The sequence below is a fragment of the Protobothrops mucrosquamatus genome, unplaced genomic scaffold, assembly GCF_001527695.2.
Source record: "Protobothrops mucrosquamatus isolate PMUCROS unplaced genomic scaffold, P.Mucros_1.0 scaffold14, whole genome shotgun sequence".
NCBI lineage: Eukaryota > Metazoa > Chordata > Lepidosauria > Squamata > Viperidae > Protobothrops > Protobothrops mucrosquamatus.
Genome location: NW_015386401.1, coordinates 944348 through 972169, shown reverse-complemented (window position 1 = coordinate 972169; position 27822 = coordinate 944348). Strand labels below are relative to the sequence as shown.

General features: G+C 44.5%; 1 protein-coding gene across 1 annotated transcript; it reads right to left on the bottom strand.

Annotated features, from left to right (window-relative positions):
- PWWP3A (PWWP domain containing 3A, DNA repair factor) lies at positions 1-27758 on the bottom strand. Its single transcript, XM_015810679.1, has 9 exons — positions 27708-27758; positions 18197-18280; positions 14745-14824; positions 11096-11156; positions 10915-10990; positions 8448-8498; positions 6174-6601; positions 4335-4423; positions 1-76 (listed from the first exon to the last, which is right to left on the bottom strand). Exons 1-9 carry the CDS (start codon positions 27756-27758, stop codon positions 1-3), a joined length of 996 nt encoding a protein of 331 aa, XP_015666165.1.
- Between the last annotated feature and the right edge of the window lie 64 nt (positions 27759-27822).

The window sequence follows — 27822 nt, the reverse complement described above, 5'->3', positions numbered from 1 at the left end:
CTACAGATGGCTTCTTGCTTTCTTGGCCCAATTTCGCTTCTCCTCTTGAATTTCTTTTTCAAATTCTTCTCTTTCCCTGAAGGATTTAAAAAAAAGTTGCAAGCAAACAAAACAAACCTCTAGCAATGGGGAGGCTGAAACCCTGAGATTTTGTTCCTTTTTCTTTTTAAAGAATAGAACTCAAGACCAACTGTGTTCCCTTCAGCCATAAATGCTGAACTTCACATTTTATTTGTTACAGCGAGGGGGGGGAAAAGTATTTGACCCTCTGCTGATTTTGTACATTTGCCCACTGACAAAGAAATGATCAGTCTATAATTTTAATGGTAGGTTTATCCTAACAGTGAGAGACAGAATAACAACAACAAAAATCCAGAAAAACGCATTTCAAAAAAGTTATAAATTGATTTGCATTTTAATGAGTGAAATAAGTACATGACCCCTTCGCAAAACATGACTTAGTATTTGGTGGCAAAACCCTTGTTGGCAATCACAGAGGTCAGGCGTTTCTTGAGGTTGGCCACCAGGGTTTGCACATATCTCAGGAGGGATTTTGTCCCACTTCTCTTTGCAGATCCTCTCCAAGTCATTAAGGTTTCGAGGCTGACGTTGGGCAGCTCGAACTTTCAGCTCCCTCCAGAGATTTTCTATGGGATTAAGGTCTGGAGACTGGCTAGGCCACTCCAGGACATTAATGTGGTTCTTCTTGAGCCACTCCTTTGTTGCCTTGGCCGTGTGTTTTGGGTCACTGCCATGCTGGAATATCCATCCACGACCCATTTTCAATGCCCTGGCTGAGGGAACGAGGTTCTCACCCAAGATTTGACGGTACATGGCCCCGTCCATCGCCCCTTTGATGCGGTGAAGTTGTCCTGTCCCCTTAGCAGAAAAAACACCCCCAAAGCATAATGTTTCCACCTCCATGTTTGACGGTGGGGATGGTGTTCTTGGGGTCACAGGCATCATTCCTCCTCCTCCTAACACGGTGAGTTGATGCCAAAGAGCTAGATTTTGGTCTCCTCTGACCACATTTTCACCCAGTTCTCCTCTGAATCATTCAGATGTTCATTGACAAACTTCAGACGGGTCTATACATGTGCTTTCTTGAGCAGGGGGACCTTGCGGGCGCTGCAGGATTTCAGTCCTTCACGGCGTAGTGTGTTACCAATTGTTTTCTTGGTGACTTTGGTCCCAGCTGCCTTGAACTCATTGACAAGATCCTCCCATGTAGTTCTGGGCTGATTCCTCACTGTTCTCATGATCATTGCAACTCCACCAGGTGAGATCTTGCATGGAGCCCCAGACCGAGGGAGACTGACAGTTATTTTGCGTTTCTTCCATTTGCGAATAATCGCACCAACTGCTGTCACCTTCTCACCCAGCTGCTTGGCGATAGTCTTGTAGCCCATTCCAGCCTTGTGTAGGTCTACAATCTTGTCCCTGACATCCTTGGACAGCTCTTTGGTCTTGACCATGGTGGAAAGTTTGGAATCTGATTGATTGATTGATTGATTGATTGCTTCTGTGAACCGGTGTCTCTAATACAAGTAACAAGCTGAGATTAGGAGTGCTCCTTTTAAGAGAGTGCTCTTAATCTCAGCTCATTACCTATATAAAAGACACCTGGGAGCCAGATATCTTGCTGATTCATAAGAGATCAAATACTTATTTCATTCATTAAAATGCAAATCAACTTATAACTTTTTTGAAATGCGTTTTTCTGGATTTTTTTGTTGTTATTCTGTCTCTCACTGTTGAAGTAAACCTACCGTTAAATTTTTAGACTGATCATTTCTTTGTCAGTGGGCAAACGTACAAAATCAGCAGGGGATCAAATACTTTCCCCCCCTCACTGTACATTGTCAACAAGGTTATATAAGAAGTCGTCAACTTATGACCACAATTGGGACCAGAATATCTGTCGCTGATCAGAGTGGTTGTTAAATGAGTCACGCCCAATTTTGCAACATTTTTGCCACTGTTGTTAAGCAAATTGCTGCAGTTGTTAAGCAAATCATGTGGTGGTTATGTGAATCATGTGGTCATTAAACGAATCCGGCTTCCCCCCATTGACTGCTTGTCAGAAGCTGTCTGGGAGGTGGAAAATGGCAATCACATGACCTCACGACGTTGCAGCCATCGTAAATACATGCCAGTTGCCAAGGGCTTGAATTTGGATCAAGTTACCATAGAGATGATGCGATGGTCATAAGTGGGGGAACCAGTTGTAAGCCGATTTTTTTTCAGTGGCATTGTAATTTCAAACAGTCACTAACCAAATAGTTGCAAGCAAATAAAACCTGTAGTTTTATTGTTGTTCCAAGTAATGTTTCTGAAATGGCCAAATATTTTTTTTTTATGGAGCAGGACTATAATGCCATAAGCAAAGGGTAGCTGTCTTAGGGCAGTTTATTAAATCGGTGCGATGAATCTGGCTCCCCCACTGACTCTGCTTGTCAGAAGGTCGCAAAAGGTGATCACACGATCCTGGGACACTGCAACCGTCATCAATATGAGTCAGTTGCCAGGCGTCTGAATTTTGATCACATGACCATGGGGATGCCACAGTGGTCATTAAGGATGAAAAACGGCCATAAGTCACTTTTTCCAGTGCTGTTGTAACTTTTAAAAGCCATTAAATGAACGGTTGTAAGTCGAGGACTACCTGTAGTGTACTGGCTTGAAGGCACTCCTTTTGGGTGGGAGCCTATGCTCTCCAAGACGTGGCTTCTCTAATTACTGCTGGCCCTTTGCTAGATCAGGGGTCCTCAACCTTGGCAACTTTAAGACTTGTGGACTTCAACTCCCAGAATTCCTCAGCTTTGAGGACCCCTGCGCTAGATGGTTGGACCAATTTTGCTTTTGAAATCTTAGCAGGAAGACTGGCATTTTTTGTGAGTCTGAGATTTGTGGGTGGATGAATCATCATCATCATCATCATCATCATCATCATCATCATCATCATCATCATCATCATCATCCCAGGTCCTTGGGAAGGACTCAATAGGTAGACAAAATGCCAAATCCAGTCTGAACATCTGACCGGCTATGCGATGATCCATAATAATAATAATAATAATAATAATAATAATAATAATAATAATAATAATAATAATAATAATAATAATAATAATAATAATAATAATAATAATAATAATAATAATAATAATTTAAAAAAAGAGTTGGAAGGGACCTTGGAGGTCTTCTAGTCCAACCCCCTGCTCAGGCAGGAAACCCTATATCATTTCAGACAAATGGTTGTCCAGTCTCTTCTTAAAAACTTCCAGTTTTGGAGCATTCACCGCTTCTGGAGGCAGGTTATTCCACTGGTTAATTGTTCTAACTGTCAGGAAATTTCTCCTTAGTTCTAGGTTGCTTCTCTCCTTGATTAGTTTCCCTCCGTTGCTTCTTGTTCCTTATATGTTTTAGCCTCCAGCCCCCTGATTATCTTTGTTGCTCTTCTCTGCACTCTTTCTAGAGTCTCAACATCTTTTCTACATCGTGGTGACCAAAACTGGATGCAGTATTCCAAGTGTGGTCTTCCCAAGGCATTGTAAAGTGGTATTAATATTTCACGTGATCTTGATTCTATCCCTCTGTTAATGCAGCCTAGCAGTGTGTTGGCTTTTTTGGAAGCTGCAGCACAGGGCTGGCTCACATTTAAGTGCTTGTCCAAGATCCCTCTCACAGTTACTACTGTTGAGCAAGATACCCCCTATGCTGTACCTGTGCATTTGGTTTTTCTTGCCTAAATGTAGAACCTTACTTTTTTCACCACTGAATTTCATTTTGTTAGATAGTGCCATTGCACTTCATATATGTCCAGAATCTACTGATGTGGGTGAGATGTATAAAATATATATCCAGGAGAGGTAGTTTGGTGTAGTGCTTAAAGAAGCAGTCTAGAAACTCAGAAGCAAAGAGTTCTAATTCTGCCTTAGGTACAAAGACAACTGGGGGGCTTTGGGCCAATGTCAGACCTAAGAGCAAGCAATGGCAAACCACTGGCAAATCTGAGATTCAGGGAAGGAAGGAAGGAAGGAAGGAAGGAAGGAAGGAAGGAAGGAAGGAAGGAAGGAAGGAAGGAAGGAAGGAAGGTTCACAAACACAGACACACAGACATAATTCCAGAATTCCTGGCAACCATCTTCATACTGTTTGGAAATTCTGGGAATGGCAATCCCAACATGCCTAGAAGCACCAGGTGTGGGATAATTGGAAAACAATGTCACCACTGCATAATGTGACAGGCACACAAGAGACAATGTGAGGTAAGCAGACTTATCGTATGAGGTAGGCAGACTTATATATGGGATGGAGCTCTGAGCAGATACCTTTTGCTCACTGGAGGTCCGTTGATGTATTTTTCTTCTGCTGTCTTGTAGTCAATCTGATCCACAGCAGAAATTGCATAAATGATGGCCTGGAGACAAAAAGAAAAGGGGACAGTTTAGAGCAGGGATCCTCAAGCTTGGCAACTTTAAGACTTGTGGACTTCAACTCCCAGAATTCCTCAGCCAGCTTTGCTGGCTGAGGAATTCTGGGAGTTGAAGTCCACAAGGCTTAAAGTTGCCAAGCTTGGAGACCCATGGTTTAGAGCAGCGTTTCTCAACCTTGGTCTTCCTTTTTAAGATGTGTTGTCTTCAGTTTCCAGAATTCCACACCTCTTAACGTGGCCAAGGCTGAGAAACATTGGTTTAGAGCAGGGGTGTCAAACTCAATTTCATTGAGGGCCGCATCAGCATTGCAGTTGCCCTCGGGGGCCGGATGGCTGGGCGTGGCTGGAGTGGCTGTGGCCTACTGGGTGGGCATGACCAGCTCTACATCGTTCGCGTCAAGGGGGCCTGTGGGGGCCTGGGCAGGAGTGGGACAGATCTGAGGGTCTCTGGCAGAAGGGGATGGGACCGGGGCAAGCGCCAAGGCATGGTCCATTTCTTCATTCCTCATAAAGGGTGACACCTCCCCAGCATGCACCCAGGGGGCGGGGCCGACGCGGCAGGGGCTGGTTCCTCGCTGTTTCTAGACGGTCTTGTGGAGCTAAGACTGAATGCATTTCAGCATAGATGGCCACCACAAAATTGTACATTGGCTCCCGGCCGGCCTGGGCCAGGGCCAAGGCAGCAGGGGCTGTTCCCTCACTGTTTCCAGGATGGCTTCGCGGACCACATGAAACCACTTCGCGGGCCGCATCCAGCCCCCGGGCCTTGTGTTTGACATGTCTGGTTTAGAGGTCATTTTGTCAACATGTTCTGAGGAGGAGGAGAGGGGGGGAGGAGGAGGAGGGGGAGAGGGCTCCAACTTAACAATAATAATAATGATAAAGTTGGAAGGGACCTCGGAGGTCATCTAGTCCAACCCCCTGCTCAGGCAGGAAACCCTATACCATTTCGGACAAATGGCTGTCCAGCCTCTTCTTAAAAACTTCCAGTGTTGGCGCATTTACCGCTTCTGGAGGCAGGTTGTTCCACTGGTTCATTGTTCTAACTGTCAGGAAGTTTCTCCTTAGTTCTAGGTTGCTTCTCTCTTTGGTTAGTTTCCACCCGTTGCTTCTTGTCCTGCCTTCAGGCGCTTTGGAGAATAGCTTGACTCCCTCTTCTTTGGGGCAGCCCCTGAGATATTGGAACACTGCTATCATGTCCCCCCTCATCCTTCTCTTCATTAGACTAGACATACCCAATTCCAGCAACCGTTCCTTATATGTTTTAGCCTCCAGTCCCCTAATCATCTTTGTTGCTCTTCTCTGTACTCTTTCTAGAGCAGCGGTTCTCAACCTGTGGGTCGCGACCCTTTTTGGGGTCGCACGAGCCTTTCACAGGGGTCGCCTAAGACCATCGGAAAACACATATTTCCGATGGTCTTAGGCAGGGCTTGTCAACCGCCTTCTCTCCCTCCCCCCCTCTGCTCCACCTCACTTGTTTGTCTCTCAACATCTTTTTTACATCGTGGTGACCAAAACTGGATGCAGTATTCCAAGTGTGGCAGAAGAAAACACTCTCAATTCCTATTTTGGTGTCTCCAAGGATGGCTATGAAAAATTTCTACCTGAATCCTTGGGCGAGCTGAAATATGCCAATCTAGTCACATACAACCAGAGGGGTTGAGTTTCAAAATGGAGGAATGAATGACTCAGGACAAAATCTCTGCTTATCTTCCACATCCTCCACTTCACTTACTTCTGGAAAAAGTACTTCGAGGACAAATTTGGCACTGTCTCTAGTTTTCACCGGCAGCTTCTTGGCTCCAACTTTCTGATACACTTTCTTTAAGTAGTTGAGCACAAGGTCTTGCTGATAATCATCTTCCAGGTAGGTCTCCAGGATCAAGTACCGGGGTGTCTTAAGGGATTTCCTCAGCCAACGCGACTGCTTCTGGCTCTTCAAGATGGAGCGAAGGTGCTCGTCGGCTCCTTTGGCTTTTACGATGAACTCCACGATCCGCTTGTTGTCTCTGTCTCGGGCGGCTCGCGTCCGGTCAGGAAGAATCTTCTTCGTTTGCTTCGGGGGGGTGATCTCGGCGAGAAGCTCCCCACTGTCCAGCACCTCCATTTGAGGGAAGCTCAACTGGGATAAAGTATGGAAGGATTCTTTTCGGACCGGAGAGCCTTGGAAAAGAGAAGCCAGGGTCTTTGAACAGAGTTGGATCAACATCTAAAAATAGGAGTCTCCCAAGTTGGCAGCTTTAAGACTGGTGGACTTCTTCAGCTCCCAGAATTCATGGCTGGCTGGGCGGGTTCTGTGGGTTGAAGTCCGCAAGTCTTAAAAATTGCCAAGTTTGGAGATCCCGGTCTAAAAAGTTGCGAATCCCTATTTCTCTTCCTGTCACACAATCACAGGCGATCCTCGTCTTATAACCTGTCGCTGAACGACTGTTCAAAGTTATGACAGACACATCCCCCCCAAAATTACATATGACATTTCAAGTTATGACAGCTGCAGAGACACATACATACTGCAGCATTTTAATAATAACAATAACAATAACACTAATAATAATAATAGATTATATTGAGAATAAATATGGAACTAAAAAGTTTCATTTGGTTTTTGAGTAAATTACAGATTGTTAATGTAGTTTATTTCTTTTTAATTAGTAATAATGATGTTTAACATGTTTGTTCAGAAGAGAGCTAAAGGATGTTATAGAATTGTTAATTTAAGGGTGATATAATCTAAGATAGAGTATAATTATTGTATTGTTAACCCTGTGTGTGGCTCTGGGAAGTCGGGGGGGGGAGGGAGGGGGGCGGGGAAGGGTGGGTTTTGGGGAGGAGGGGAGTTATATTGTAAAATCTTTAAAAATTTTCAATAAAAAAAAAGATAAATAATAATAAATAACAATAACAATAAATATCAGTAATAGTAATAATAATAATTTCAAACAGACAAGCATCTGCAACATAACACCCTAGACTTAACAATTGTCAATAAGAAAGACAAAAAAGTCTGGATAGTGGACGTGGCAGTGCCTGGAGACAGCAGAATAGACGAGAAAGAACTGGAGAAGATAAGAAAATACAAAGACCTACAAATAGAAATTGCCTTGGGTGCAATCCCAAAACAACTGGAGCACCACTTGAACACCATTGGCATTGACAAATTCACCATTAGTCAATTGCAAAAGGCAGCCTTACTAGGAACCGCTTCCATCCTGCAACGATATCTGTAATAATATCAAACATCCACATCTGCCTATCCCAGGTCCTTGGGAAGGACTCGACAGGTAGACAAAAATGCCAAATTCAGTCTGAACGTCTGGCTGACTGTGCGATGATTAATAATAATAATAATAATAATAATAATAATAATAATAATAATAATAATAATAATAATAATAATAATAAAGTTGGAAGGGACCTTGGAGGTCAACTAGTCCAACCCCTTGCTCAGGCAGGAAACCCTATACCATATCAGACAAATGGCTGTAATTTTGTGCACTTGGTAACTGGCCCATCTTTATGGCTCTTCGCAGGGTCCTATGGTCAAGTAACAAGGATTTCTGATGCTTTTTTGCCAGTTTTCGGCAAAAGCACACCCAGTGGGGAAAATTGATTCCATCAATGATTGTGGCATCCATTTGAAGACCTTAATGTTTGCCACCATAAAAAGTGTAAAAAAATCGGGTCCGGTCACATGATACCTCGACTTAACGACCGCAACAACTTACAATCATAATTCCGGGATCAATGACGGTCATAAGTCGAGGACTACCTGTAACATAGCACCCAGATAACATTCTCAGGATGGTGAGCATCAGAAGTTCAAAGGCTGCCCATACATGGAAGTGCAGAAGGGCTGAGCGCCCATTAGTGACATCAGAGCAGTTTTACAAGAGAAGGAATTCTAAGCTGGCCCTGTTGTCATTAAGCTGCTTTAATTTTGTTATATAATGCAGACCACCCTCTTCCAAACAAGGGAGCTTCTTAAGATACAAAAATGAAGCTTACTCACTCATATCATCAGCACAGTATTCCAGGAAGGATCCCACAAAAGAATGGCAACCTAAGAAGACAGGATGATTGTGTTATCCATTCAGTCATGTCTGACTCTTGGCGATTCTGTGGGTCAGCTCTCTCCATAGTTTCAGATCTTGCACAATTTCTTTGAGTTTTTCTGTGCTCTGGCTGATGTCAGTTTTGATGCTGTCCAAGCGCAGTGTTCTTTGATGGCCTGCTTGCCTTTTACTGCTAACTCTCCCAAACATAATTGCTTTCTCCCATTAACTTCCCCATATGACATGGCCAAAATAAGTGAAACAGTTTTGTGATTCCCCCCATCCCGTGACAAAAAGGGCAAGAAAAATGCTCAAATTGGGGATGGATGACTGTGTGCAAAGGCCTTGCAAGGGGCCCCCGACATTCTAAAACTGACAATCAAACTATAATTTTATTTACTATCACTCGAAGAGAAAATGATTGACTACAGGGCTGGACAATATGTCAAGGTATTGATTTAACAGCTAACCAGCTTATGTAATGTAAGATGTAATGTAATGGTGGCAATGACTCAGCAGGGTCTGTGTCTCTTTAAGAGCCTTTGTATAAAGGGAAGGCTCTGCTGATGTGTTCTCTCTCTTCCGTTTCCTGCTGTAATTGTGGTTTGTTGGATCCTGCTGTATCAGCTCGTGTATGTATATTGTTCCTGGTGTATGATATTGTAGATAGGGTAAGATAAACCACCACTTAATACAAACCGCTGTTTACTGTGTTTACTCCTGGGTTATCTCAGCGCAATAAGACTGTGCACATTCTGACACAATATCGCTTAAATTCAATTTAAATGCAAATCAAGTAAGACTTATTATGTTATTATTAGATTTATATCCCATCTTAATTTTATCAACTCAAAATATCTGAACATTTGCTCAGTGTTGATACAGGCAGTCCTTGACTTACAATGATTTGTTCAGTGACAGTTTGAAGTTACAACAGTGCTGAAAAACGTGGCTTATGACCAGTCCTTGCACTTACAACCACTGCAGCATCCCTACAGTCATGTGATCGAACTGTGGGTGTTTGACAACCGGCCTGTATTTACAGTCGGCTTCTGACAAGCAATGTCAGTGGGGAAAGCCAGATTCGTTGAACGATTGTGTGATTCACTTAACAACCGGGGCAAAAACTTTTTTTTCATAAAATCAGGCGTGACTCACTTAACCACCATCATGCTTAGCAACGAAAATTCTGGCTATAAGTTGAAGACTACCTGTACTTGATCCCGTTCAAAATAACTCCCTGAAAAAGTGATCTGGAAACTTGGGTCAGCGTCCTCTGTAAAGGTCCCCAGATTACCCGAGAACTAATTTTTTTATTAAACTGAAATTCAGGCCACAAATAGCAAAATTGCCCACATCTACTGCAACGTGGTCCTGAAGGTAGGAAAATGCAGACCGATTCCTCTAAGCTTTCAGTACAGGCAGGGAAGTCATCCCGCAGTTTCTGACCTGGAAGTTCCCTAAATTCATTCATCGTTTTTTTTTCCATCTCTGTAACATGGACCATAGGATACAGATAGTCCTTGACTTATCACCAGTTGCTTAGTGACCGTTCAAAGTTCTGATGGACCTACTTGGTTATTTATGGCCCAGATTCAAAATTCCGATGGCTTCCTCCCACTGCAGCCAGGCAACCACATTTTGGGCATTGGGCAACCAGGCCAGATTCATGGCTGTTTGCAGCATCCACGTGACTGGATTTTACGATAAATTTACCCCCAACTGGTGTTTAATTCCACTTTTCAGCAAAACCATGCCTATGGCGACCCATTGGTTTGCTTAATGACCACTACGAAAACGTCTGTGAAATTGTGTTGGTCATGTGACTGACCCGCTTTATGACCTCATTGGGCAGCCTCTATTACAGTCATAACTCGAGGACAATCGGCAGGTCTGCAAAGAAGAGTTAAAGGAGACGATGGGATGGTAACAGAAGAAACTCACGACTACAATTGAGCCCCAAAATCTCCACTGCTAAGCAAGGCAGTTGTTAAATGCCCCATTTTACAATCTTTTTTTGCCACAGTTATTAAGCAAATCACTGCAAATGCTAGGTGAATCACGCGGTCGTTAAGTGAACCTGGCTTCCCCCATTGACTTGGGTGGTTGAAAGCCAGCTGGTTACAAACAGTGATCACATGACTCTGGGACAGTGCAACTGTCATAAATACATGTCAGTTGCCAAGCATCAGAATTTCGATCACCTGACCATGGGGATGCTGCAACGGTTGTAAGCATTGTAACTTCAGTCACTAAGCGAACGGCTGTACGTCGAGAGCTACCTGTAAAGCTAGTCGGAACACTGCAGCCGGATCTCCAGCTGAAAAATGCAGGAAAAAAGTTGACCAAGCCGCGAAAAGACCACCCACTCATTAAATCTAGGGTGGGAATTGAGAGAGCGATCCTTGGGCCTTTCCATCTTACCTACTCTAATTCTGTAATCCGCAATCAAGCTGATGCACCAGTTGAGTTCGTGGCTATAGTTCGCCCTGGCTTTCTCCTGCGAAGAAGAACAAGAAGTTAGGCAAACAGGCTCTGCTTATAGGAGAGGGCCATGCGGGCTTCCCAGAGCACCGTGGAATTTATTCCCGCAGGCTTTACTCACTATCAGCGCCTGTTTCTCTTGGCAGTCAAAGTGCTTTAGGTTTCGGAGGGAAGTCGAGAACCTGCATGGAGAAGGGAGAGAAAACGATATCTTAGCCTGCCAGAGGAATGATTTTTTTTCCAACCCCCTCCGATATGATTCTAGACCAGGGGTAGGCAACCTCGGCTCTTTTATGACTCATGGACTTCAAGTCCCAGAATAGCTGACTCAGGAATTCTGGGAGTTGAAGTCCATGAGTCATAAAAGAGCCGACTACTCCTGTTCTAGACCAGTGTCTCTCAACCTTAACCATCTTGAGAAGCGTGGACTTCCAAAATGCTGGCTGGGGAATTCTGGGAGTTGAAGTCCATGAGTCATAAAAGAGCTGAGGTTGCCTACCCTTGTTCTAGACCAGTGTCTCTCAACCTTAACCATCTTAAGAGGCATGGACTTCCAGAATGCTGGTTGGGGAATTCTGGGAGTTGAAGTCCACGCTTCTTCAGATGGTCAAGGTTGAGAGGCACTGGGTTAGATTAACATGGGCAGTCTTCCAGTTGGGAAATTCTGGAATTCGTCAGCTCAGTTCCTTCTCCTTTGGTACTAGAATTTGGAGCATGTCTGTGTGTCTGTGTGATCCCAATGGAGATTAATGCTTTATGTTGCTATTTGTTCTGTTTTAATACCTTTTAAGGTCATTTCAGCCCTAGAGACTTATAGCATCCTTACAGCAACTGTTGCTGAAGTCATATCAAGCCTTTCTGCATCGCCAACATTTTGACCTAATGATATTGGCGGTGTTATCGTAACCTTACAATGAAGTAGAGAGCTAGTACTTCTGGGCGTGCTTCGTGTCCCGATTACCTTGCAAAGCTGACATCTATGATAAAACTGAAGATGGCAACGCACACATGCCAACCAGTCCTCAAAGAGATATTCCCAGATGCCTAACCTAGGTAGGTACATAGATAGGGAGATACATATGGAGAGATAGGTATGGAGAGAGGGAGAGAGGGGAGAGGGAGGAAGGGAGGGAGAGGGAGATGGGTATAGCTAGATATGGATAGGTAGATATGGAAGGATAGATAATAGATGGATAGCTAGATAATAGCTAGATATGAATGGATATAGATAGTTATGGATGGATAGATATGAATCGATATAGAGAGACAGAGACAGCCAGATAGTTAAAATGGTAGATAAGGGATAGATATGAATGGATAGACCAGTGATGGCGAACCTTTTAGAGACCGAGTGCCCAAACTGCAAGCCAAAACCCACTTATGTATCGTTGGGTGATGGGTGGGCATGGCCCATTGGGTGGGCGTGGCCCATTGGGTGGGTGTGGCTGCGGTGGTAACGGCAGACTAGGTGGGACTAAAAAGTTCAATCAATTCCAACTTTGCGAGATCTTTTTTTCCCCACGAGAAGTTGAAATTGATTGATTGATTGAACCTTTCTTTTTTTTGTACACGGCGAAGGCCTAAAGCGAAAATATTTTATAAAACCCAGCTGAAGGCCTAGGACTGGGGCGACGGCACGCGTGCCCACAGAGCGGGCTCTGCGTGCCACCTGTGGCACGTGTGCCATAGGTTCGCCACCACGGGGATAGACATATGGATAGATATGGCTAGATAGATATGAATGGATAGACAGAGATGGAGAGATAGATAAAAGGGAGAATATTTGTAGCTCAGGATTGAAATGAGAGGTCCTTGGTGCTCTCTGAGCCTGGTTGTTTTCTTGCAGACATTTCATTACCCAAACTAGGTAACATTATCAGTGCTAGTGACTAGATAGATAGAAATCCTGATCTTGCATTCGAAATCAAATCTACTGCAAACCTGAAGTAGGGTTGCTTAGTCTGTGGGGATGCAGGACCTGTGGGCAAGAGGATGCTGTAGGCAACCCCAGTTTTAACCCCATGTATATCCCCATGTTTGTGAATATAAAGAGGATGATTGCCTATTTCAGTGGTGGCGAACCTATGGCATGGGTGCCAGAGGCGGCACGCAGAGCCCTCTCTGTGGGTACGGGCGCCGTCGCCCCAGTCCTAGGCCTTCAGCTGAGTTTTATAAAACCTTTTCGCTTTAGGCCTCCACTGCCATGTGCAAAAAAAAAAAAAAGGTTCAATCAATCAGTCAATTTCAACTTCTCGTGGGAAAATAAATCTTGCAAAGTTGGAATTGATTGATTGAACTTTTTAGTCCCACCCAGTCTGCTGTTACCACCGCAGCCACGCCCACCCAATGGGCCACACCCAGCCAATGGGCCATACCCACCCGGCACCCGACGATGCATAAGTGGGTTTTGGGTTGCAGTTTGGGCACTCGGTCTCTAAAAGGTTCGCCATCACTGGCCTATTTCCTTCTGGTAAAAAAATCATACACAATTATTTAAAAAAAGATCACTACAATTTCTCATGTGCTCAAGGTATTACCATAAGGCAGTGCTGGCGAACCTATGGCACGGGTGCCAGAGGCGGCACTCACGAGCCCTCTCTGTGGGCACGCACGCCGTCGTCCCAGCCCTGCCACCCCCGTGGCCCCCTCCTCACCAGCAGCCCCCCCGGAGGAGAGTCGCCCCGGGCCCAACTTGCGCAGAGCAGCGCAGCCAAGGACATGGCAGCCAGGCAATGGGGACAAGACTCTGCCCTCGCGCCCCATCGCATACAGATGATGCTGCGGGGCACGGACAGAGGGCGTGGCTGCCATGACGCTGCTGGGCCGCCTGACTGATCTGTTGTGGCGGGCCGTGGAGGTGGTGGGTGGCCCTGTGGGCAGGAGAGGCGGGGCGGGGCAGGGGCGAGGCGGTTTTGGGGCACTCGGTCTCTAAAAGGTTCGCCATCACTGCCATAAGGTACACAGAAACCTAGAGTTGGTCAAGAAGATTCATTCCAAGTCAGGATCCTGAAATATTCCAAGGACCTCATCCTGCTCACACCTGGATTTACTTCCAGGAAGACCAACCTGACTCTGGAACGTTCACTTTTGGAGAAATATGGGAATGTTCCAGAACATGGATGAGTCTGGTTTGACACGTGGATACTACAAACTAGGCCTCCCCATCCATTTCTACGCGTGCCAAATGGGCGGAGCCTTTTTTGGGCTCATCTATTGGGGGGAGGGGAGACCATTTTCTGCAGAAGAAGCAGGGAGCCTTGTTTTGAACAAGGAAATCCAGATAGTCCTCGACTTACAAACATTCGTTTAGTGACAATTTGGAGTTACAAACATGACTTAAGACTGATGTTCACTCTTACGCCCATTGCAGCATCCCCATGTCATGTGATCAAAATTCGGATGCTTGGCAACCGGCCTAGTTTTTATGACGTGGTTTTGGGGTCACGTGACCACCTTTTGTGACCTGCTGACAAGCAAAGCCAATGGGGAAGCCAGATTCGCTTAGCAACCGGGGTTGCTAACTTAACCCCTGTAGTGATTCGCTGAACGACTGTGCCAAGGGGGCTGTAAAATGGGGGCAAAACTCTACCTAGCCACTGTCTCGATTAGCAATGGAAAAATCTGGGGCTCAATTGCGGCCATCCGTCAAGGACTACCTGTGACTCAGCCCTCAGGAGGAGGTGCCAGAAAAGGGCTCACATCAGCCAATGAAACCGAAAGGAAAGGAACGGGAGAGTTCATCACCAGGGAATTAAAATAGCTTTATTTACCCCTTGGTTTTCGTGGCATCCATGCATTTCTCTATGAGGACGACATTGGCTTTCTTAGCTTTCCGATTTACCTTTTTCACCTGCCAGGAGACAAGCAGAACAGCTGAACAGCTCGGAGGGCCACAGCTTTGCAATCAATGCATCTATTCAAAGGGACAAGTACACAGACTGGTTGGCCCGGCTACATCTCTGCAGCTGGCCCTTGGCAGCACATTATGAGCTAATCGGGAGGGCAGCACATTATGAGCTAGATCGGGGCCAGCAACTATGGCCCCTTTACAAAACCTATGCTCTTCAACTCCCAGGAAATTCTGGCAGTTGGACGTCCACAGGTGGTAAAGGGGCCATAGTTACCTACCCCTGAGCTAGATCATCCCACGTGAGCACAATTAATTAAAAGGAGACCAGGGTTTTCCAGGCCTGATCGGGCCGCGGAAGCGTTCTCCGGCCTCAAATCTGGACCACAGCGTCCTGGAAAAGGCCTCTGGAGCCCGGATCCAGCCTCCAGAGGCAGAGGGAAGCGTCCCTCAGCTTCGGCTCCGTTCTCTGTTGCAGAGAACAGAGGCCTAAAGTACCATGAGATCATGCAAGATCAGTAGCATGAGATCTCGGTCCCCTGATCTCACGTGATCTTGCGTTACTTTAGGCCTCCATGCTCTGCGAAGGCCTGGAGCAGCCAAGAAAGCAAAGGATCTTGGTCTTTGCAGGGTGAGTATTGAAGGCCTGGTGCCTAGGGAGACCCGGGCAGAGGTGGGGAGGGAGGGAATAACCAGGGTGAATGTTGCAGAGCCACTGCGGTAACTCGTAAGGGTGAACGACTGCCCTGGCGCTGCAATATTCGTAATTTCGGGACTTGCTCATAAGCACTAGGGGGCGCTCATCACATAACTTTGAACGAGCTCGTAACTCAGGGATTACCTGTAATGTAAAGATATAATCTGGATAAAACTGAAAACTATGGAAACTATTAAGATTTTCTGCTTAAAACAATATTGACAGAATTACAAGAAAATAATATTTTCCTTTTAAAAGCTGGAAAATAAGCCGACACTGACATCTAGTGGCAGAACAGAGTATAGAACTATAGCTGTCCTGCCTCAGAAATTGGCAAGACATCCAGAAACAGAGTAATTTTATCCCTTTGATCCTCAAGGACTCCTAGCTAAACAGAGAACAGCTGGGAATAGAAGAAAGAAAACACACTGGGCTATCTATTGCAGAATAAGAAATACAATTGTTTATAAAAACTGCTGACCTTCTTGGATTATAAATACTTACTGAGCTGTGATATTTAAGTTTAAGAATAGTCTGCAGAGAAAGAAAAACTTTGACCTTTTGGCTATTCTTCTAGGGGGGAAATTACTGGATTGTTTTTAAATGACTGAACATTTTGGATTGTTTATAAAGATAAGAAATATAAAAGACTATAGTGTTTGGAATTTAAGACTGGTTGGTTTGATGAAAATGGAGGTTGCGTATACAACTAAAAGTGGTAAGAAACCACATGCAATATTCTTTTCTAAAATCCCCAGTCTGGAACATCAGAGATCTGCAGGAGAAATACTTCAAGATAAGACAAATATTTTCCAGGAGGAAATGTACACTTGCAACTAATTCAAACGACAATGGCTTTAAATCATAATGTGATTAAAAATAACTTTGATGATATAAATAAACACATTTTTGACCTAAGCTTACAATTAAAAAATTCTGAGAAAATGGTGGCTACAAATGAAGAAAACCACAAGTTAACACAGACAAAGAAAATTTTACAAGGTTTTGCTATAATATTGGAATATTGTTCATTTTTCAGAACAACAAAACAAACCTGAAGACAAGAAAGAAGATTTGATAAAATGGACAATAGAGCTGTCAGGAGAACTACTAGAGTCTGGGAGACAAAAAAATGGAAGGAGAAATTGAGGGAGAAGAAAAGTGGAGGCTTCTTAACAAGTATAAATGGGTGAAATTCCCCCTCAAAAGCACCTTACTCAATTTGTTTTTCCCATTTCTAACAAAACCTATAAAAATACAGGAAGAATCATATGGTAAGCTGAATACACTAACTTGGAAAGCTTCTAGGCAAGAGAAGAAGGCGAGAGCCAGACTCAAGAGAGATGATTTGACTTACCAGATAGAGTACTACATGACAAAAACACTTGTTTGAATATGGTTAAAAGAATAGTTAAATTTTGGATACGAATGGGTTCTATAGTAAGAGAGATGTGATTTATAAGTAGTATAGTATTGCTTTATGACATGAGAAATATAAAAATAATGAGATTATTTAAATGAATGAAATGTTTTGGATATTCAAATGTAATCAACTTGGAGAAAATTATAACTGATAAGAAATGTTTTGAATACTGAAGGGGAACCCAAGCTTAAATAAGAACAGACGAGAACCGGACTTAAGAGAGATGACTTGACATACCAGGTAGAGTATCATATGACCAAGCATTTGTTTAAATATGGTTAAAAGAATAGTTAAATTTTGGAAATGAAGAGGTTTTACAGTAAGAAAAATGTGATTCATAAGTAGGAGAGAATTTTCTTTGTTTTTTCTTTCTTTTTTATGATATGGGAAATGTAAAAATATTGGAATGCTTTAAACATATGAAATATTCTTATTCTTATTCTATTCTTATTCTATTCTTATTCCTTTCCCTATTCTATTCTATTCTATTCTATTCTATTCTATTCTATTCTATTCTTATTCCTTTCCATATTCTATTCCTTTCCATATTCTATTCTATTCTATTCTATTCTATTCTATTCTATTCAGAAAAAACAAAATCCAGTTGCCTTTTGAAAAAGCACTTTAGGACTTGGTCTTGACCATTTTTGTTGTTGTTGTTTAAAATGGAACAATTTTTAGATTCTGGGTGTAATTGTTGTACCATTATTATTTTGGATGATTATTTTGTAAACTCAAGGGATCATGTTGTTATTCTGAAGGACGAGGGGGGACATGATAGCAGTGTTCCAATATCTCAGGGGCTGCCACAAAGAAGAGGGAGTCAAGCTATTTTCCAAAGCGCCTGAAGGCAGGACAAGAAGCAATGGATGGAAACTAATCAAGGAGAGAAGCAACCTAGAACTAAGGAGAAACTTCATGACAGTTAGAACAATTAACCAGTGGAACAACCTGCCTCCAGAAGCGGTGAATACTCCAACACTGGAAGTTTTTAAGAAGAAACTGGACAGCCATTTGTCCGAAATGGTATAGGGTTTCCTGCCTGAGCAGGGGGTTGGACTAGATGACCTCCAAGGTCCCTTCCAACTTTGTCATCATCATCATCATCATCATTATTATTATTATTATTATTATTATTATTATTATTAGTATTATTATTAGTATTAGTATTATTACTGCTTCCTAGAGTCACAGCTGCCAGATGGACAGCTATATAAACTGCTTCAATAAGTAAATAAATAATTAATACTCTTACCACAGCTGGCCAGTAGGGATATCTTGGAAGCTTGCACCAAACCATCATCCCCACTTCAAAACAACAAGGCTCTACAATGCATAGAGTTTGGAGAAAGGATTAAAACTGGAATAATACTCTTGCAAGGAATTCCTAGTGAAACTTCTACGGTACTGTTGTTCGGCCTTACATCAGAGAATTGTATAGAGAGCTTGCCACTTTCCCTGGTTTCCACAATGTGCCTTCTGGTTTTGAGGCACTATTTCCTAGCCTTGTTGTTGCTGTTGTTGTTAGTTGCGAAGTCGTGTCCGACCCATCGTGACCCCATGGACAACGTTCCTCCAGGCCTTCCTGTCCTCTACCATCTTCTGGACTCCATTGAAGCTCACGCCTACTGCTTCAATGACTCCATCCAGCCCCCTCATTCTCTGTCGTCCCCTTCTTCTATTGCCCTCCATCTTTCCCAGCTCTTCTCCAGGGAGTCCTTCCTTCTCATTAGGTGGCCAAAGGACTTGAGTTTCAACTTCAGGATCTGGCCTTCTAAAGAGCAGTCGGGGTTGATCTCCTCTAGGACTGACCGGTTTGATTGATCGCCTTGCAGTCCAGGGGAACGTCTCGATGTATGGACTTCATTTTCCAGAATTCTCCTCAGTTGACATGCTGGCTATGGAATTCTGGGATCTGAAGTCCAACATCTGAGAATTGCCAAAAACAAGAACACTGTATTAGGGGAAGGTGCCAATGCTAGATCGGCCTTTCTTAACCTTTCATCCTGGAGGAATACCTGAAATAATGTTCAGGTTTCCAGGAACTCTTGCATAAGCATTATTAGAAATATAGCTAGTGGCTGCATGCACCGCCAAATTAAAAAAAAAAATCGCTAATGCAGTGTTTCTCAACCTTGACAATTTTAAGGCATGTGGACTTCAACTCCCAGAATTCCACAGCCAGCAATTCTGGGAGTTGAAGTCCACATGCCTTAAAATTGTCAAGGTTGAGAAACACTGCCCTAATGACTTTTGGCAATCTCTCATGGAACGCAGGGTTTCATGAAACTCCATTCGAGAAAAAAGCTGTGCTACAGTAACAAGGCAATGCCACTGAATGAAATACAAAGACAAATTTCAATACAGGCAGCCCTCATTTAGCAACCGCTTCCTTTAGTGACCTCCGCAGTTACGATGATGGTGAAAAAATAACTTTGTGTCCCATCCTCACACTTATGGCCTTCACAGATCTGTAACACAAGGGGAAACTGCAGTAAAATCATAAGCGTAGCCAGCCATCCTTTCACTTAATGACCGAGTTGCCGATCCAGCTGTGGTCACTAAGCAAGGACTATCTGTATACATGAAGGGGAATCCACAAAAAGCTGAAAGGGACGTGGGGTTGAAAAGAGGTGAACTCCACGAAGAGCCGAGCATCCGTAGGAAGATTTCAGAAAGGTGGGCTTCTAATAAGCACATTCGTCTCTCTCATTCGCAGAAACCAAATGGGGAAAAAATATGCGCGTATCATGAATGTAATACCTTATTGTGGCTTTCAATTTTTAAAATACATTTGATGCCTTTGAATCCTGGAAATTACCTGGACGAGTCCATGCCTTCTTCTTGGCTAGATTTTCAGAAGCATTTTACCATTATCTATTTTTTCTTTAGGTTCAGAGAGGGGGGGAGGGTTGGTCCAGGGGTAGGCAACCTTGGCTCTTTTATGACTCGTGGACTTCAACTCCCAGAATTCCTGAGCCAGCCATGCTGAGGGGACAGGGAGAGTTTTCCAAGCTGAGCCATGCTGGCTCAGGAATTCTGGGAGTTGAAGTCCACGAGTCATAAAAGAGCCAAGGTTGCCTACCCCTGGCTTTGGTCCAAACTCTTCCCCAGCTGGCTTGGTGGCTAAGGCAGGACTAGAACTCAGTGCCCCAGTTTCTAGCCTGGTGCCTTCACCACTACACCAAATTGGCTCTTGGGTTTCAGAACAGGTCATGTTTCCAGCAGTTTCCCCCAAAAGTTGCAATTCCAGGACTATCGATGTAAAGCGGTGTTTCTCAACCTTTCCTTCACCACAGACCCCCCCTTTAAATACCTTTTGTGACCATGGCCATGGACCCCCCCAGACTTAATTCAAATTTAAATCATAACATTTTTTTTCAAGCCTTTGCGGACCCCTCTGATGACACCGCGGCCCCTCAGGTTGAGAATCATTGATGGAAAGGAGCAATTATCTTAAATAGGCCAGGGCTTAATTAAGCCAAGAAACTGCCCATTTCAGAAGACTGAAATCCCGCTAATCTTACCATCACTGAACATGACTGAGGATGGGTGTCCGCAGGAGGCTTAAATGAGCCATAAGGGCAACAGCGAGCGAAGTGATGCCCCCTTTTTTTTATTGATGCTGCAACACCCTTGTTGCTGAGCAAGTGAGCAGAAGAGACGAGGCCTTCTCGGAGTGGCCCCAAGCCTTGGTCAACCATCTTTGTGGAGATTCGCGCCCGCCCCCCCCCCCCCCCCCCCCCCCCCCCCCCCCCCCCCCCCCCCCCCCCCCCCCCCCCCCCGTCCCAATCCAAGACAGTATGATTCCTACCAGATATTGTAAGGTTTGGTTCAGCCATTGCTCATCGACTGTGTTGGTTTGGAGATAAAAATATTTTGAAGAGAGCAGCAGGGCAAAAGTAGTAACTACCTTGATGCAGGAAGATGCTGGGTAATTCTTCCTCCTCCTCCTCCTCTTCATCCTTTGACTCTGGGCTTGGACTCACTTTTCTTACAGGACTCAGCTGCAGTGAAAGATCAGATGCCTGATCTGCTAATGAAGGAATACCGTGCTGATTTCAGTTTTTACACATACAGCATTGGAATTTGCACTGACAAATCTCAGAGATGGGCCCGGGAGACACAGCACAATGAGGACATGCAGGCAATCCTCGACTTATGACTGCGATGGAGCCCGGAGTTACGGTCTAAATCCTGCGGATTGTTAATGGCAATAGCGCTTAAGATTTATATACCGCTTCACAGGGCTGTACAGCCCTCTCTAAGCGGTTTACAGAGTCAGCCTGTTGCCCGCAACCATCTGGGTCCTCATTTTACCCACCTCGGCAGGATGGAAGGCTGAGTCAATTTACCTTGAGGTGGTCAGGATCGAACTGCTGGCAGCCGGCAGTCAGCAGAAGTAGCCTGCAGTACTGCATTCTAACCACTGCGCCACTGTACCAAATTATACTACCTTTTTCATGCTGATCGTTAAGCGATTCCATTGTCTGCAATTGTCTTTTTTTTTTTTTTTTGGCCAGAAACTGGAAGTAAACACCTGGCAAAAAAAAAAAAAACCATTGTAAATCACATTCACGTGACCCTGGGACACCGCAAACGGCTGTAAATGCGGGCAGGTTGCCGAGTGCTCAAAATAGGATCGTGTGACTGTAGACCCAAAGGAGACGGAGGACCTTGGGACGTCAATCCAGGTTGTGAGTAACCCTGGGGAGATCCATTGCAACCTCAAACAGTTGCAAAGCCACCGGTCATAAGTCTGCAATCAAGTTTTACCTTTTAAACCAGACATTTCAGATCTGTTTGGGTTTTGTTCTAGTTGCTCCCAAAATATACAGGGGGAGTTTTGGGCAGAGAAAATTCTTTTTCATTGGTTCGAGACAAGCCAGCACAAATATCCCAGGCAAAAGGGATTTTTTTTGGGGGGGGGGCATCTCCCCCCCCCCGCACACCTCTCCCAATACAGTTAGTCCTTGACTTATGGCCACAAGTGAGCCCAAAATTTACCTTGCCAACCGAGACAGTTAAGTGAGTTTTGCCCCATTTTATGACCTTTCTCGCCACAGTTGTTAAGTGAATCACTGCAGCTGTTAAGTGAATCTGGCTTTGCTCTGTCAGAAGGTTGCAAAAGGTGATCACATGCCCCTGGAAGCATATATGGTTAAAAAATATAATATTTTTGCTTTTTTTTTCCATAATAGAATCCATTTCCAGTTCGTGGGTACACTTACACATGGTACTTATTTGGTAAATTAAAAACCAGTTCATGGTTTTCATTTGATTATGATGTTATCCATTCAGTCGTGTCTGACTCCTGGCGATGGTATGGGTCAGCTCTCCCTCCATCTTGCGATCTTGCACTATTTCTTTGAGTTTTTCTATGTTCCGGCTGGTGTCAGCTTTGATGGCGTCTGGCCACTGTGTTCTTTTGCGTTTCCTTTTATTGCTAACTTTCCCAAGCCTAATTGCTTTTTTCCAGTGAATTCCCCCCACGTGACCCGGCCAAAATAAGCGAGATGCAGTTTTGTGATTTTCGCCTTCCAGTGACATGTCTGGTGTTATGCGTTCCAGTAGTCGCTTTGCTATCCAAGGAGGATTTCATTTACAACCCTGATTTTCTCCCCAATTTTTACAACATTTCTGCATGGATTATTTCAAATCAAATGCCGCTTCTTAATTTGGTATACAGGTAAGTACTTGATTAACGGCCACCAGTTCAGCAACTGTACAAAGTAACAACAGCGCTGAACAGGGGGTGGTTATAACTGGTCCTCAAAGTTCTGATCATCCCAGCACCTCCTTCAGTCATGTAATGGGGAACCTTTTAGAAACTGAGTGCCCAAACTGCAACCCAAAACCCACCTATGTATCGTTGGGTGCTGAGTGGGTGTAGCCCATTGGGTGGGCGTGGCTTCAGTGGTAAGGACAGACTGGGTGGGACTAAAAAGTTCAATCAATCAATTCCATCTTTGCAAGATGTTTTTTTTTCTCACGAGAAGTTGAAATTGATTGATTCATTGAACCTTTTTTTTTTTTTTTGCACACGGCGGCGGAGGCCTAAAGTGAAAAGGTTTTATAAAATCCACTTGAAGGCCTAGGACCGGGGTGACGGCATGAGTGCCCACAGAGAGGGTTCTGCGTGCCACCTGTGGCACGCGTGCCATAGGTTTGCCACCACGGCTATACAGTCATGTAATGGTGATCTGAGCATTTGGCAACTGTACGTTCTCAACTTACGATTGGTTGCTTAGTGACTGCCCAAAGTTATAACAGACCTCTCAAAAGGTACTTATGACCTGGTTCCAAAGTTTGGATGGCCGCTCATTTTGAACACTTGGCAACTGGCCCACATTTATGGCTGTTTGTTGGCATCCCACGGTCACATGACTACGGTTTACGTTTTTGTCAATAACCAGCGTTTACTTCTGCTTTTCGGCAAAACTGCACCATAGCAAACAATGAGTTCCCTTAAAGACCCCTGCAAATAAGGCAATACAATCAGGACAGTCATGTAGGTGACCTGCTTTATGACCGTCACGACTTACAGTACGTCCATAATGGGCAGGCTCCATTACGGTTGTATGTTGAGGACCAGCTGTACGAACATCCGGGCTCAAATTCCTCCTCAGACATGAAGTCAGTCACTTTCAGTCAACCTGCCTCACAGGGTTGTCGTTGTAGGGATAGGATGCAGTGAGTTCCCCTTATAGGCCACTGTGAGCCTTCAGTGGGATATAAACTTAAAAAAAAAATAAAATTGGATGAAGCCCAGCTGCATTTAGCCATTGCACCATGCTGGGCTGGGTTTCAATTATGGATTGAAAGCTAAACCACAACGATATGTTCATGCATCAGAGTCAGCTATACACTGCTCCAAAGTCACCTTGAACCGTGAGGTGGGTGGCAATGTCATTAAATAAGTAAATAAAAATAAATGTCGTGGCTTTTTCCCCTTTCTAATCAGTTGTGTCTGATTCTCAGGGACTGCCTGGAAAAGCCCCTACAGTTTTCCTGACAAGGTTTTAAGTGGTTTGCTGTCATTTGCTTCCCAGGACTGAGAGAAAATGACTGGCCCAAGGTCACCCAGCTGACTTTGTGCCTAAGGGGGGGATTGGGACTCACAATCTCTCACTTTCTAGCCTGACGCCTTTAACATGACACCCAAATGGCTCTCTTTTTAACTCATGGCTAGCAAGCCCCAATAGTGCAAGTTGGCGTTGCGTTCCGAATGTGAGCCAGCCGTGTGCTGCAGCTGCCAAAAAAGCCAACACAGTCCTAGACTGCATTAACAGAGAGGTAGAATTAAGATCATGGGAAGTGTTAGTATCGCTTTATGAGGCCTTGGTAAGGCCACACTTGGAATACTGCATCCAGTTTTGGTCGCCACGATATGAACAAAATGTTGAGACTCTACAGAGAGTGCAGAGAAGAGCAACCAAGATGATTAGGGGACTGGAGGCTAAAACATATAAAGAACGGTTGCAGGAATTGGGTATGTCCATTTTAATAAAAAGAAGGACTAGGGATGAAATCGTAATAGTGTTCCAGTATCTCAGGGGCTGCCACAAAGAAGAGGGAGTCAAGCTATTCTCCAAAGCACCTGAAGGCAGGACAAGAAGCAACGGATAGAAACTAATCAAGGAGAAAATCAACTTAGAACTAAGGAGAAATTTCCTGACAGTTAGAACAATTAATCAGTGGACCAGCTTGACTTCAGAAGTTATACAGAGGATTTTAAGAAGAGATTGGACAATCATTTGTCTGAAATGGTATAGGGTCTCCTGCTTGAGCAAGGGGTTGGACTAGAGGACCTTTCAGGTCCCTTCCAACTCTCTTGTTATTCTGTTATAAACCCACACCTGTAGGAAGTGACCAGGCTGAGCCCAAAGGAGGGGTCAAACGTGTCATCAGCCATGAGTCCCTTCGCATCTACAAATCCAACCCACCGTGAATTCCTTATTTACCACCAAATTGCTTGAAGTGTTAGTAGTTCAGATTCTTGTAGAGAGCTTAAGCTTGCAATAAATCTTTATATATATGTCATGGTTCCGATTAACGAAACACTTCAAAGAACTTCCAGGCATTGTTTATCCTAAAAAGTCTTTAATCGTGTAACAATGTGTCGGCACAGCATGGTGGATTAAAAAGAGGGCTCCCCAAAGAACATTCCTAGTTGGGGAAAAGGTTTATCTGTCGACTAAATATTTACGCCTTAAATTACCCAGTAAGAAATTAGAACCGAAATTCCTGGGGCCTTTCCCCATCGTGAGGATCATCAACCCAGTCACAGTAAAATTAAAACTCCCTAGGCCTGTGGTGGCAAACCTATGGCATGGGTGCCACAGGTGACATGCAGAGCCCTCTCTGTGGGCACGCGCGCCATCGCCCCAGTCCTGGCTTTTATAAAATATTTTCGCTTTAGGCCTCCGCTGCCGTGTGCAAAAACAAAAAAAGGTTCAATCAATCAATCAATTTCAACTTCTCGCAGAAAAAAAAAGATCTCGCAAAGTTGGAATTCATTGATTGAACTTTTTAGTCCCACCCAGTCTGCCGTTACCACCAAAGCCATGCCCACCCAATGGGCCACACCCACCCAATGGGCCACGCCCACCTGATGGGCCACACCCACTCGATGGGCCACGCCCACCAGGCACCCGACGATACATAAGTGGGTTTTGGGTTGCAGTATGGGCACTCAGTATCTAAAAGGTTCGCCATCACTGCCCTAGGCTTTTAAGGAAAATTCACCCTGTCTTCCATTGCAGCTTGTTAAAAGCTTGTCGGCGCTCCACTTTAAGACCTCCCCCTAAGAAGGCACCCGGGCCCCTCGTAGTAGCGGGTCAGACCGACTATGAAGTGAAATGTATTCTTGACTCTAGAATTTTTAAAGGGAAATTGCAGTACCTAGTACAATGGAAGGGGTACTCGCTGTCTGAAGCTACTTGGGTGAAATCTAGTGATGTGAAGGCCGACCGACTCATCAAAAAGTGTCATGAGAAAAACCCCAACAAACCAAGAGATAATCCCTGATATATGCTTTTGTTTACATACAGAATCTATCCCAGTGATGGCGAACTTTTTAGAGACCGAGTGCCCAAACTGCAACCCAAAACCCACTTATGTATCGTTGGGTGCCGGGTGGGCGTGGCCCGTTGAGTGGGCGTGGCTGCGGTGGTAACGGCAGACTGGGTGGGACTAAAAAGTTCAATCAATCAATTCCAACTTTGCGAGATCTTTTTTTTTCCTGCGAGAAGTTGAAATTGATTGATTGAACCTTTTTTTTTTTTTTTTGCACACAGCGGCCGAGGCCTAAAGCGAAAAGGTTTTATAAAACCCAGCTGAAGGCCTAGGACTGGGGTGACGGCGCGCGTGTCCACAGAGAGGGCTCTGAGTGCCACCTTTGGCACCCGTGCCATAGGTTCGCCACCACGGATCTATCCTTTTTGTAAGGGGGGCCGGATGTCAACGCTGCTAACATTGGATGTTCTTGCTTTGAGAATATATGAAGAGGCAGCCACTCTCTCTATAAGTTGTGTGGTATTTTTAGAATTAAATTAGATGATGCTGGGGGGGGGGGAGGAGAAAGAATGTGTGTGGGGATTAGTTAAGACAGTGGTTCTCAACCTGTGGGTCGGGACCCCATTTGGGGTCGATCGACCATTTCATGGGGGTCGCCAAGCAAGGCTGTCCGCCATTTTTTTTGTCTGCCATTTTTTTTGTCTGCCATTTTTTTTACCGCTTTTCCGGCGGGTGCCTTACCTCCCTTGGACTGGGCCAGCTGGTGGTCAGCCTGCTCCGTCTCTGCTGCTTGCCAGCTACGCCTCGGCCGGCGCAGGGGGCGGAACCAAGCATGCGTGGCGCTCCCGGGCAGGGAAAGTCCTCGACTTACAACCGGTTGGTTAGTCCTCGACTTACGACCGGTTTAGTCCTCGACTTACGACCGGTTTAGTCCTCGACTTACGACCGATTTAGTCCTCAACTTACGACCGGTTTAGTCCTCGACTTACGACCGGTTGGGGTCGCAGCATTAAAAAGGTTGAGAACCACTGAGTTAAGATAAGAAACCTACAGAAGGGAAGGGAATCTTTGCCCTTCAAACTAATTGGAGAGCGTGATTTATGACTGCAAATAAGAGGAGGGAAATATGCTGGAATATTATGTGCTCAGGGGAGGGGAATTCAGATCTTGGCATCCACCATGCTGTGCCGACACATTGTTACACGATTAAAGACTTTTTAGGATAAACAATGCCTAAGAGTTTTGTTATTCGGAACCATGATAATATACCTATTTGAACTGCCTGGACCTTCTGATTTCCATGGCGCTTGGCAATACCAGTTCACTGCACTCAAAGACAGCACATGAACCTTCCCTTCATTACTAGCTGTCCCCAACACTCACAGCTTCCCCCCAGCACGTCTTTTGCGGATGGACGTCATCTTACTGTCAACACTGCAAATACTGTATATTCTTGCTTTGACAACATGCAGAGCTGTCTGGCATTTTTATAGTTAAACCAGGCAGAAAGGGGAAAAGAAACCGGAAGTAAATCACATCTTCCAAGTTGATTGGAAGATGTGAACCATGACCCCAAAAAAAGGTGGGAGGGAAATGCTTAGAATTACATGCATAGCGGAAAAGAAGCCAGTCCTAAGCATTTCCTCCATGTTGTACTGATGTATCTGTAACATTAATAAATGCTTTTAGGAGTAAAAATGCCTGAAAGTCCTTTTAAGTGTTTCGTTAATCAGACACATGACACTTACCTTCCTTATCCGCAACTTCTGGAAGACAGCCTCCTTGATCTCCAGCTCCATGTGGGCCAGGCTCTCTTTTCAATTCCCAAGGAGCACGGTTCAGAGAAGGTTCTCTGTAGTCTCC

Excerpts from the sequence above, each read along its gene's own strand:
- PWWP3A (XM_015810679.1), bottom strand. The coding sequence starts at position 27,758 with ATGGAGCTGGAGATCAAGGAGGCTGTCTTCCAGAAGTTGCGGATAAGG. Across the intron at positions 10,991-11,095 it reads AAGAGAAACAGGCGCTGATA|GAGAAAGCCAGGGCGAACTA; the intron begins GTGAGTAAAGCC and ends TCTTCTTCGCAG. Across the intron at positions 6,602-8,447 it reads ATACTGTGCTGATGATATGA|GCTCTCCGGTCCGAAAAGAA; the intron begins GTGAGTAAGCTT and ends CTCTTTTCCAAG.